The sequence below is a fragment of the Onychomys torridus genome, chromosome 5, assembly GCF_903995425.1.
Source record: "Onychomys torridus chromosome 5, mOncTor1.1, whole genome shotgun sequence".
NCBI classification, from domain to species: Eukaryota; Metazoa; Chordata; class Mammalia; order Rodentia; family Cricetidae; genus Onychomys; species Onychomys torridus.
In genome coordinates this window covers 88616833-88629663 of record NC_050447.1, presented here as the reverse complement: position 1 = coordinate 88629663, position 12831 = coordinate 88616833, and the positions used below count along the sequence as shown (strand labels likewise).

General features: G+C 42.2%; 1 protein-coding gene across 6 annotated transcripts in view; it reads left to right on the top strand.

The window, feature by feature from the left end:
• Pard3 (par-3 family cell polarity regulator) overlaps positions 1 to 12831 on the top strand; it is a 539860-nt gene that overhangs the window by 343777 nt on the left and 183252 nt on the right. For all 6 annotated transcript variants that reach the window (XM_036187591.1, XM_036187588.1, XM_036187587.1 and 3 more), the window contains one exon: positions 4601 to 4828. In XM_036187591.1, the coding sequence (XP_036043484.1) occupies positions 4601 to 4828 (228 nt within the window). The remainder of the gene's footprint in view (positions 1 to 4600; positions 4829 to 12831) is intronic.

Sequence of the window (12831 nt, the reverse complement as noted above, 5' to 3'; positions counted from 1 at the left end):
CAACCAGTGGGTCTCAACTCCTTTAGTGGTTGAATGGCCTTTTGCAGGGTTTGCATATCAGATATCCTGCATGTCAGATATTTGCATTAAGATTTAGCCACCAAATAATTTTATGGTTGGAGGTCACTGTAACATGAGGAACTGTATTAAAGTGTTCTCAGCATTAGGAAGGTTGAGGACCACTGGCCTACACTTTTCACTAAATGACAGCGTTTGGCCTTGCTGCTGATGGTTGTGTATTTCATCTGCTGTCTCCTGTATCTTTTTCAGATGCGGGGATTAGCTCATTGTTAACCCTGACATTAGTTTGAACTATATGATGCATATGGCTTCATTAGCTTTTGGAATCTGTTCTAAATTTACTGCTTAATCATTTCCTAGAAATAATGGGCTACATGGGCTAGGCTTAGCAGTATAGTATATCTTACTTTTCATATTAGTACATGAAAATAATCAGCAGAGTCTGTCGGTGTAATTAAGCAGGGTGCTATGTGCAGTTGAGCATGCATGATTTATTAGTGTATTTTGGAATCTTGTTTTAATTATTCTAGATCCAGGATAATGTAATTATATCACTTAGCACGTATTAGCTTTAATTTGCCTTTTTAACCTGCTGTAGTAATTAGTTTCAGCCTGTGTGTTCTACATACATGCATAAAGATTATTGTGGATGTACTTGGCGTTTCCATATTCTGTGAAGTAAATGATATATTATAAAGTTGCATTCAATAAATTATAAGATTGGCTGTGTTTGGAGCAATTAACTGTAGCCTTGGATCTTGCTAAGTAGCTATTTTTCTGGTAAAACATAAAATTCATTGAAATTCTGAAGTGGAACTATAGAACAAGTCTTGGTAGCCTACATGAGTATAATAGCAGTTAATGTTTAGACCTACTAGTCTTCAGGATTTAAAGAAGTACGCCCCATGCCAGGCAGATATGCACACCTTCATATGTGACGGTGAATGCTGTCCAGTAATTGAAACAACCAAAAGCCATTATGAGGAGAACAAAATTTACTGTGAGCAAAAAATAACATACATACTTTAACTAAAAATGTTACATAGTTTTCATGATGACGATTCAGATTCGTCATCTATTCAAACCATGTGTTTTTGTGGTTCATGTGTTAGGTCTTAGAGCAGAAGGGCACTTTCTGGTTTTGAGTGTACACATCTGTCCTATGCATGCAGTTAAATTGGAGTTAAGATGATCTTTATATAGACACTAGGATGCTTTTTGGCTTGAGGGGTTTTAATCTCCATTGATAAATTCTGTAGACTGCTTTCCTTGCCCAGTGTTAGCCAGTGAACAGAGTTGCCATTCAGTCGTTTCCTTTTTATTTCAGAGTTGCCTAGATTCTTCGACAGGTCAGCCCAGAGCTTTGGACAAGGCATGCTGACAGCTTGGTATAGACAGATAGCTGTCTCATTGTGAGCCACTTGTGATGAACACAGACTTCTTTCCCCTTTCTGCCCCTTGCAGGAGATGCCTTCATTGTCACTTTTTTCCCCCAAGAGGGATATTTTTTAGCAGGCAGGAATCAGAAGCCTGGGGTGGTGCACACCTTTAATCTCAGCACTCGGGGCAGAGACAGGTGTATCTCCTTGGTTCTAGCTACTGAGTTCTGAGTCCTAGGCCAGCCAGGACTGCACAGTGAGACTCTGTTAAAAATAATAATAATAGACCAGAACAACAGGTCTAGGGCTGGGGTGCAGCACAGTGGCAGAATGCTCATCTCATATATGGAAAGCGTCAAACTAACAACATTGCTCTACAAAGGATAGTCTATGTGTGGTTTCCTTGATTTATGGAGTTGGGGATCTTGTAATTTTTTTCCCAATTAATATACTTTCTTCAAAAAGAATAATGAGAGTATGACATCTTTAAGATTTTTTTAGATTAAAAAATGCATGTATACTAAGGATCTAAAGATATAAAAGTGAGAGCATTAAAGTATTGTTTCAAAATAAGAAGATGCTGCTTTCCATATAGTAGTGAATAGTCTTTTGCCATGTTTTATATCGAAGACCTCGCCTCTGTTATTATCATAGGAAATGCTGAGCTTATGAACTGTTCTAGTGGGACTTGAGATCCAACCCTTGTGCTTGCTAGTAAGCACAGTGTCCCAGTGTCTCACTTAGAGTCTTTGTTAGAGTTTCTTACTTTGATGTATGCTATCTGTGTTACAGGGGCAGTGAGCTCTTTGGATTAAGAACCAGATAATAAGCGATCTGGGCAAAGAGGCCATGGGGTCTCTGGCAACTGTTTGATTTCACAGTGGTGGAATGACGGTAGCCATGGACCATACGTACACAAGTGGGGGAGGTCGTGTTCCAGCAACAGGGTCCGAGTACCTTTGCTGATCACACTATGGCATCAACTCTGTGCAAAGCTTTTTATTGTGCAAATTTCAAGTATTCATGAACACACTATTCACAATTACCAGCATTGTGATAAAATGTTACTCAGAGAGTTATAATTTAGAGAAGGAAGGTTCTAAATTATTTGTGCTGCTAATTTTGTGTGTTAAGAGATACAGGGCCTGGCCTGCTTGTAGAGTTTTCTTGCTCGCTTAATTATTCTGCACCTTTATTTGGCTTTTTGCAGAATTCCTTGATGCTGAAGGACCCTCAGACCATTTCTTAAATTCACTGTCAGGTTTTGTTATTCGGAGTACATTAAAGTCTCAGCTAGCTTCTCTTGAAGGACAGGTTATTGTACAGTTGCATGTGTAGAATGTGGCATTTTGATGACAGTCCCTGCAGGAAGTGTGAAATCACACCTGGGGATATATATCTCTCCATATATATATATATATATGAAGAGAGAGAGAGAGAGAGAGAGAGACAGACAGACAGACATATATAGACATACCTTCAGAGATACTCATATCCTTGGGGATCATTTGCCTAATACATGTTTCACATGACCCAAATACAGACAGAGAAGTCAGAAATCTCACAGGCATAATTCATTCAGAAATGAAGTTCTCGCTGGTGCTGTTTCTGGAGAATGTGAAGGTAGCTAATCCCGCCAAGGAATACGTGGCTCCCATTGTATTTGACTCCTTAACATCATCCCTTTTGTTTCGGAACACTGTTCATTTTCCTTCCTGTGACATTGTCTTTGTGAATAATGTAAGAAGTGTCAGTCACATGCTGTGAGGAGCTAGAGTGACATGGTGCTCCTTGAAACAAATATTCGGTGTGTGCTTTACTTACAAAGTAAGTGATCAAATGCACACAAGCTTGTGCTGATAAAGCAAATCTATCTTCATTGGCTCCTGAGGCCGATAACTTGCAGAATATTTTTTTCTGCCATTAGGTTGGTGCCTGCTTCCCTGTCTGCCTATATTTTCAGCACCCCTGGCCTTTTGAGCACTGCTCCCCCATGGTGAAAATTAGGTAAAATACGCACTCTAAATGAAGCATTAGAGGGTAATTCTTATTTTGACACTTCCAGTTAGTTTTCCTTGTGTCTTCCCACTCTGAGCTGTGGTGAGCCCACTTCTCAGCCATTTGTCTTCTAGGTAGTAACATGCGGAAGCTACTTCCTAATTATTGATCCACATATGGCGGGTGACCCCATGTGGTGATAAGCTGTTTAGTTTCTCCACCCTCCCTCTTTGTTTTTTATCTGTCTTTTTTAGGAAGATAAGTGAGGAGCCAGCCCTGTCACCTGGCCCACCCAGGTGGAGGTGTCAGCCATTAGAGACTGCTGACATCCACCCCAGTGTGCCAGGTCAGACAGTGATGGATGGGGCTGTCTCCCTGGCTTAACGAAAGTAGTTTGGATCGCCTGCTACGTTCAGGTGCAGTTGGTATCTCAAGCCTTTTTGCCTTGGATCTTCAAGAAATAAAAGCAAAAATTTTAGCTTCCTGGTGTGTCAACGCTTCTGTCTCTCTGGGAGAGAAGCCCGGATGTGATGTGTCTATTCAGATCTGTACTGCCCTTGTATAGAACATTCTGGTCCCCAGAATCACCTTTCTACATGGTGCCAGCTAAGTGTGCTAGTGACTCACGGTCCCTGAGACTGCTTTTGCTTCTGTTCACATGGCAAAGAGTGGATGGAGCCTGTGACTGTGATGTCCACCTTCTGCTGTTAATAACTTTGCACTATAGAAAGTTGCTGCAGTTAGATTGCAGAGATTACTCTCCTGCATCCTCACTGCTTCTGCATCTTAAATGTAATCATTGATGATTCTGGTTTTTGTGTGTGTTTATATATGTGTGTGTGTGTGTGTGTGTGTGTGTGTGTGTGTGTGTGTGTGTATGTATGTATGTATGTATATGTATGTATGTGTGTATATATATGTATATGTATATATGTATGTACGTATGTATTACTTTAGACAATGGTTTTATAGCAATTTCATTAATAATTTAGAACTTTTCCAAGTGGAAATAGATAGAAAACACTGATATATTTTTGAAATTAACTGTTATTATTTAATATTTTATATATTTTTCCATCTACATTCCAGTACCTATCACTGAGCCAATAATTTTATCCCTGCAGGTGTCCACAGAGCATAGAATCTTGGATCTGAAATTGTTACTGCCTCTCATTAATCTTGTATTGTTCTGACCTTCCAAGGCTCCCCCAGTAGAGATGTGGGACCTTCCTTGGGTCTGAAGAAATCCAGTTCCTTGGAAAGTCTGCAGACCGCCGTCGCCGAGGTGACACTGAACGGGAACATTCCTTTCCACCGTCCCCGGCCACGAATCATTCGAGGAAGGGGCTGCAATGAGAGCTTCCGGGCTGCCATTGACAAGTCTTACGATAAGCCCATGGTAGATGACGACGATGAAGGCATGGAGACCTGTGAGTGTCCCCGCTGCACCAATAGCCATTGCAAATGGCTTGCCCGGTCAGAGGTTCTCAGAAGGGGCTACCAGGACCCCGGGGGGTTTCCAGGTTCTTTGGGTGCATCTCTGAGGTCTAAAGTGTTTCAGAATAACAGTTGTCCTTGCGGTCCTTTTCTCTTTCAAGTCCGTACTTGGGCTTTTGCCCTGTGTGGTATTGGACTCAATGCAGAAGCAGTTAGAGAGAGTGTCTTCTTAGACTGGGTCCTGCTATGTTATAACTCAGGTTGACCTTGAACTGAAAGCCTTTCTCAGCCCCTCCAGTGCTAGAGAAAGCAGCCTGGGCCACCATGCCCAGCAAGGAGTTGTCTTTTTAGCTAATGTTAAAGTAACACTGGTAGGTAAAACCTGAAACAAAACCATTGTTCTCACAAATTTCTTTTGGAGAACACAGGAACTTTTAAAAATATAATTTCTCTCACTATTGAGTTTGCTTATTTCTTTTTATAATGTAATTTGTTTTAAAAACTGAGTTTTAAATTGGTATATATTGATAGATACAATTCACATTAAAAATATCATCTGGATTTCTCAGTAACTCATAAAGTAGAGTTATCTTTATACCAAAATCTTTGAAAACCATTTCTGTGTATTGTCTGCCAGGTAATATAGCCAATAAATACATTTAATATCTTATTATTTAAAAAACTTATTTTTGGACTAAAATAGATGTATCTAGTTTTTTATTTTCCCCAAATTACTAAGTATTTTAAGCCAAAGTGACTGAGTGACTGTGAGTCATAGTTTAGTATGATTAGATTTTTCTATGGATCATTAAAGAAAAATTAATCTTTGTAAGCATGTGATTGAGGATATATATTGAAACAATTATTTCAATTCTATTTATTTATTTATTTGTTTGTTTGTTTGTTTGTTTGTTTTTCGACAGGGTTTCTCTGTATAGCTTTGTGCCTTTCCTGGAACTCACTTGGTAGCCCAGGCTGGCCTTGAACTCACAGAGATCCGCCTGGCTTTGCCTCCCAAGTGCTGGGATTTCAATTTTTTTAAGTAGGGAAGTACTTACTTAGAAGATAAAGAACTTAGTAATTGTTATTGATTATTATATTCAATAATTACTATTTAACAGTTTACTTTTTTTTTTTTTTTGGTTTTTTGAGACAGGGTTTCCCTGTGTAGCGTTGTGCCTTTCCTCAAACTCACTTGGTAACCCAGGCTGGCCTTGAACTCACAAAGATCCACCTGGCTCTGCCTCCTGACTGCTGGGATTACAGGCGTGCGCCACCACTGCCCGGCAACAGTTTACTTTTTAAAATATAATTATTTTATTAGTGTATTAGTTGTACAAAGTAACAGATTTCCCTGTGGTATTTTTCATGCATACACACAGCATGCTTTTCTTATCTATCCCTTCACTGACCTTTTTAGTTTAGTTTTGTTTGTTTGTTTCTGGTCCTGGGGATGAACCCAGGCCTCACATATTCAAGGCCAGTGCTCTGCCTCTGAGCCACAGCTCCAGCTCTAATTGTCTACCTTTTCTTGTAGCTTTGTGTGCCTGGCATTTCTGATTTCCAGGTTCCTAGAGGCTCACGAGGACCAGGCTTGTACAGTTAATTACACTGTGTTGATAGCATTTGAACACCCTGGCCATGTAGTGTGGAATCCAGAGAAGGGAATGAGATTACATTTTAGATTTGAGCATCCAATGTGACTACCCATGTGACTTATCTATAAGGAAAGCTGTGGACTCCACAGCCTGAAGTGAAATCCAAGACCAGAGAACATTTCTGTGGAATGTAAATTACTTTGATTTCCTCATTTGGATAGACTACTCCCAGCGCACATTCCTATGGCAGACAGCGGTGGGGAAGAAGAGCTTTAATAATACATCTTGAGATTTCAAGCAAAATTACATAATTTTTGCCTGTAACATGTAATATGTTGGGGATGTGAGTATTTCTGACTAATATGCAAAGCACTTCAGGAGAGGATTGCTACACACTTCCCTGTCCTTTGTCTAACTCTAGACTGATTTTACTCTGCAGTTACCCATGGTTTCAAACAGACCACCTCTCTTGGCAGAGGAAGAGCATGTTTCCTAGTGTAGCTGCCAGACCTGGTCTTAAAGTTCCTGAGTCCCAGAGTTGTCACTCCTGCGGAGTGTCTTCCATTGTAAGGAGGAGGCTTTGTCCTCCCAAGCAGCATTGACTGTTACCCATAGATTGTACATCTGATTGATAGGTGTGTATTCAACAGAAGATAGGGCACTTTGGCCCCATCAACACACAGTGTACATGTAATCACAGAGTTTCTGAACTGTTTCCTTGTTCTGGTCAATGTGTTATTTGAGTCCTTTCCTGAACTTCAGTTTTCTCACATGATGATGTGTTCCTCGTTTAAATATAACAGGAGGCAGACTGTGTGTGAACACAGACATCCTCTGGGTCAGCCAGTTTGCATAATTGATAAATACATGTAGCCGCTGACTTTCTAAAGAGAAGAGGTTTGTTAGTTCATGGTTCTGAAGGTTGCTGTCTAGAGTTGGGCAACACCATGGCTTTTTACTCTGCAGTAACCAGCAGATGGCCATGGAAGGGACACATTGGTGGAGAACAACTCCTTCCATCACAAGCCAGGAGGCATTAAACCCGACAGATGGGGCTTCTGAGTCCTCCATCACGGTACCTTCCCAATGGGCAAAGAACCCCCAACAGACCCTGCTGGTCAAAGGTTCCCCCATCTTCCTTCCAGTAATGACACTACAGAACCAAGTTTCTGATGAAGGGTGCTTGTAAAATTCCCATCTGACCCCAGCCATGCTGAATTCCAGTTCAGCCTCTAGCGTTCTTACCAATGTGGACATCTGCTTTTACTCCTCCATACACACCGGTCCTCTAAAATACCACACAGGAGCCCAGAGAGATGGTTCCGTGGGTAAAGGTCTTTGCTACCAAACCTGATAACCTGAGTTCCATCCTTGGGATCCCTAGGCTGGAAGTAAAGAACTGTCACAAATTGCCCTCTGACCTCCATATGCTGTATGGTAGTCCCCTCCCGCCCCCCCCCCCCCCCACAATCACTGACATACACATCCATACATACACTAAATGTAACTACACAATTCTATGGTAAATGGCTGGGGATGCATCTTAATCTGTAGAATGTTGATCTATCATGAATGAAATCAAGGGTTCCATCCCCAACACTCCATAAACTGAGCATGGCAGTACAGTGCATACTATCTCAACTATATAGTAGGCTTGACTTGAAGCTGGCCTGCTATGCCTGAGACCTTTCCCAAGGAAACAGGGTGGGGAATAGTGCATTGTTAATGGAGGAAGGGTCTATTAACATGTCTTCATTCACCTGTCTTCAAGAGAAAGAAAACAAATTAGTTGCTGGGTCTGAGCTCATGAAAGATGCCGGGGTATGTGTCCTGAACATACTGCCCTTGCTGCTACAGAACACCACAGTGCTCAGATGTCCAACTGTTAATATCCTTTGTCAGACCATGATGATGAGCATTAAAGATGGAAAGTTAAAACAGCCTTTGGACATTTGAAATAGAAATTGTGTGAAGGAACACAGGCACTGATGATGGTTTGGGGGTGTCCAGCTAGGATGGGATTTGGATCAAATGCCTTAATCCCCAGGCCCTTTGTTTTTTCACCTGTGACTTCAAGAATCCGGGTATCTAGATGTGGAGGTATGTGCTGAGCCTCTGGGCAGCAGCATACCTCCCAAGCCCTCTCATCCTCTTCCTATCTCACTCTTCTGCCTCAGCAGTTGCTTTGCCTACTAACCCTTTCCACCCTCTGTGGAGTGCCCAGAGGAGGCTGCTAAGGAGGCCACCTGTGTCTTCATTCCCAGCCTGAGGCTTGGCACCCACGGGCTTCCATGAATGTTGGTGAGATTGTAGGTGGTGGACAAGCCTAGACATTACTGGCGTGTAGGAGTCAGCAGAGAGGGAAACATGATGCACAGCTTGGCAAGGCCATGTAGGTCTTTCTGGTGTGCCCACATGGGACCTGGCTTGTACTCAATAAGAACCCTTGCTTTCCTTCAAAAGAGTAAGGAGTGCATGACTACTGGTGTCAGGAGATTATCACCTTTACATAACAATAGGGCTAGAGGGGCTGCAGAGGTGGCTCAGTAGTTAAGAGCACTAGATACTCTTCCAGAAGACCCGGGTTCAATTCCCAGCACCCACATGACAGCTCACAACTGTCTAATCCAGCTCCAAGAGCTTTGACACCCTTATATAGACATACATGCAGGCAAAACACCAATGCACATAAAATGAAAATAAATAAATAATTTTCAAATAGACTGGGGATAGGAAGGGTTTCTCTGCCTTCTGGTGCAAGCTAGGTTGGTGCTCTCATCTCCTCCTCTGCTTTCTAAGCCCTGTCTTTTCCAGAGTCAGGCTGGTGGTCTTTCTGTTACTGCAGCACTATTCCTGCATCCTGGCCTATGTGGTCCTGTACCTCAGTGGCTCTGTGTATGCATCCATGTCTTGTAAAGGATGGGGCAGAAGGCCCCCCTTTGTGTGACTCTGGTCCAACCACTTGTTGAAATGAAAATGCCACATCCCCACTGACTATTGCTTTGACAGAGGATCATAGTTTGAGCAACAGGTCTCTGGTTAGGCAGGCAGTCATCCCATGAGGATGTGGGGCCCTTGTTAAAGCCTGTGTGAACCATAGTGTCAGCCATGGAAAAGGCTCAGGCTGTGGGTGGGGTAGAGCAGATGGTGGGTGGGGAAGTGTCACCGGGAATAATGTGGCCCTTTTCCCTGCTAGCAGGCATCACATGCCCTTATGAGACGCTGTGACTGCTCTTGTCTGCTTGGTCAACTCTCCCAAGAACTGCATTCTGTGGTTCCCACTGTTGGAAGCTCTCCACTTGCCTCTCTGCTGTTGTATCTAAGTGATGGTGCTTATCAGTAACTCTGAGACTCACTGGGTTGAGACAGGAGGATCATGATTTCTAGGCTAGCCTGGGCTATATATCTTGAAAGGTAAAGGGAGAGCCCCATTGCTCAGTTGGTAGAGTGCTGGCATAGAACACATGAAACTCTGGACTCCATCCCCAGTACCACATAAAACCCCCGTCTGCAGTCCCAGTGCTCAGAGATAAGAGGCAGGAAGATGAAAAGTTCATCTTTGACTGTCCAGGGAGTGCCACACCTGTGGGCTATATAAGACACACTCAACAACAACAACAACAACAACAAAGAGACTAATGATAAAAGTTCAGTGAAAAATAATATCTAAAGTGTATTATAGAATCTTCATTTACAACTTTTTTTAGAGATAAAAATTAACTATATTTGTCCCAGATCACATTTAGGGAATAAATGTTAGAATGCCTCTCTTCTGTATTTTGGTCCTATATTTTGTTTTGTTTTGTTTTTCCCTGCAGTGTGATTTAAATCCCAAATGGGTAAGCTAATTATTCCAAAGTCATTGCAAAGTGTCTGAGAATGGATTATAAGCAGCGGTGCCTAGAGCTGATTCAGAGGCTAAAAGTCCCTAATTGGCCAGGGCTGACTTGGCTCATAAGAAAGCCAGCCTCAGAGAACGTCATGGTTACATGCTTTTGTAGGCCACAGGTTGTCTGTGAGACCAGGCCGTGAAGTGAGGGTAGAGTCGAAAGTATCAGTGGATACTGCCTGGATGCAGCCCCTTTGCTCCAAGATCTTTGACTGAGTGCAGAAAGAACTTGGGAACCATTCCTGGGAAACCATGCATTAGGCTAGTGTGCCTAGTCCTTGTGAGAGCACCAGGAAGAGTTTGAAGAGGTAAAAATGGGCTAGAGAGATGGCTAGTGGTAAATGGCCTCCATGTGAAGACTAAGCGTGGTAGCAGACTTCTGTACAGCGCTGGGAAGGAAGAGGAGAGTCTCTGGGGGTCCCAGGCAGCCAGTTCATGAGGTCCAGTGAGAGACCCTCTCAAAAATAAGGTGGAAAGCAATTGAGGACTTCTGGCTTCCACACACAGAGACATTCTTGGATGCAGGAATAGACAAGGTCACCAGCAGAGTGCTTATATACAAACCATACAATAACTCAGGTGAGTGACAGTTCCTGATAGTGCCTGATAGTGCCAGTGAAGGAAGAAGCTATGCTCATGTGCTCAGCTCTGCACACATTGTGATGATGCATTTCTCTGGTAAGCATTCTGAATCTCGGACCTTAATCGTCATCTCTCTGCATAGCCACTAGAGTTCTGTTTTAATTTCCCCTCATGGAATCTGATGTCATTCCTTTCCACCCAGTCCTGAGCCCTTTTTATTTGACTCTAGAAATTGTTGTTGGGATCTCACTGTCCGGTGTGGATTGACCTAGTAAACTCCAGCAGCATGCAGTTTTTTTCCCCTGGGATCAAGAGAATGCATTGCCTTGCCCATCTATCCATAGCACTAAACAGCTTGGACTGCCCACACGATCTGTGTTGTGTAACAAATGTCTTCTTCTGTGGTGTGTATTTCCCTTCAGCCTTACTTGTGAACACTGCTGTCCCTTCCTTCTTCAATAGCCTTTTTCGTAAACAATCCACTTTCTACTTGTGTGTCTGAAGCTCTGACCATCAGGTAGAATGTGCCATTTTTAGTATAGTTTTGTTGTGGTTGTTGTTTCTCCTTTGCAGTGTTGAATATAGGACCTAGAGACTCATACATGTAGCTAAATGCTACCACAGAGCTGACCCCCACACTGAAGTTTTGTTTTTAACATTAAGGATTTCTGTGTGTTCCCTGAAACATGTTATAGTACCTAGATGTTAAAAAACACCAGCTTCTGGGAGATAAGCATTCTGATTTCCCAGAAAGGGAGAAACAAACACAATAGCCTTTACAGAGCATCTTCAACCTTCACTAATGAACCCATCTGCACACTTTCATATTGTTTGGTTTTTTTTTTTTCATTTATAGTCTGTACAGTGACTGAAATCTTCTCTTTGACACAATAATAATAATTTGGGGGAATATTAAAACATATGTTGATATTATGCCCACTCATTGCTTAAACTGAAAAGAAAAAAATTGAGACAGAATCTCATATATCCAAAGCTGACCTTGAACTTGCATTATAGCCAAGGATGACCTTAAATTTCTGATCCTCTGCCGCCCAGATAGTGAGATTATGGTTGTGTGCTGCTGTGTCCAGGTTATGTGGCACCAAGACACACATTGTACCAATCCACTTCCAGATCTGTATCCAGTGTCTTCAAGTGAGATTTTAAATGATAGCTCCCAGACTAGAGTCTTCAGTACTGCTGTTAACATTCTAAGTTTATAAAGATCCCATTTGGTAAGAATTGCTGAGGGGAAAACCTTCATTGTCGTGATATATTGTCATCCCTATGGGCAGAGAGGATGCATGACTAACATCACTTTAGTGTGAAAATCAACTGGTCACCAAGAATGAATCTGCAAGGGTTGAGCATGTTGGGTATGTGGGCCTCATGGTGCCTGTTCAGCAGGCACGTTGGAGGGAGAATGACCGACCAGTTTTGTAGTTAATGGTCTGCCATTGTCTTTGGGAACATCATGCCTACTATATCTAGAAGATGGGTGAAAGAAGTCTAGAAACTACAGAATACATGAACCTTGATCTTTGGGAATAAGTCTTGAGCTATTTGGAAAGACAGCCCTATTGTCTGTGTCCCTCTACCCATATATACTTTACTTTTTTTTTTATTTTATTTTAATGAAATAATCTATTTTTAGTGTGGAGTATCTTGTGGTCATTCATTTGAACTCTTCTCCTTCCGTAGCACTGCGTTTTGTTACCTCTTTCCTTTTTGTCCTGCCCCTTCTCAGCCATTATATTGGCTCTTTATTTTGTCAGGTATTGTTTGCCTGTTTGAGAAAGGAGCGCATATAGCCCAGAGTGACCTCAAGTACTGGGATCACAGGCTCAGTGACTCACCACACTCAGCCTCCATCAGTTATTTTTCCCATTACACACCTCAGAAGAACTGCTTCTGAAGGCTTCACATT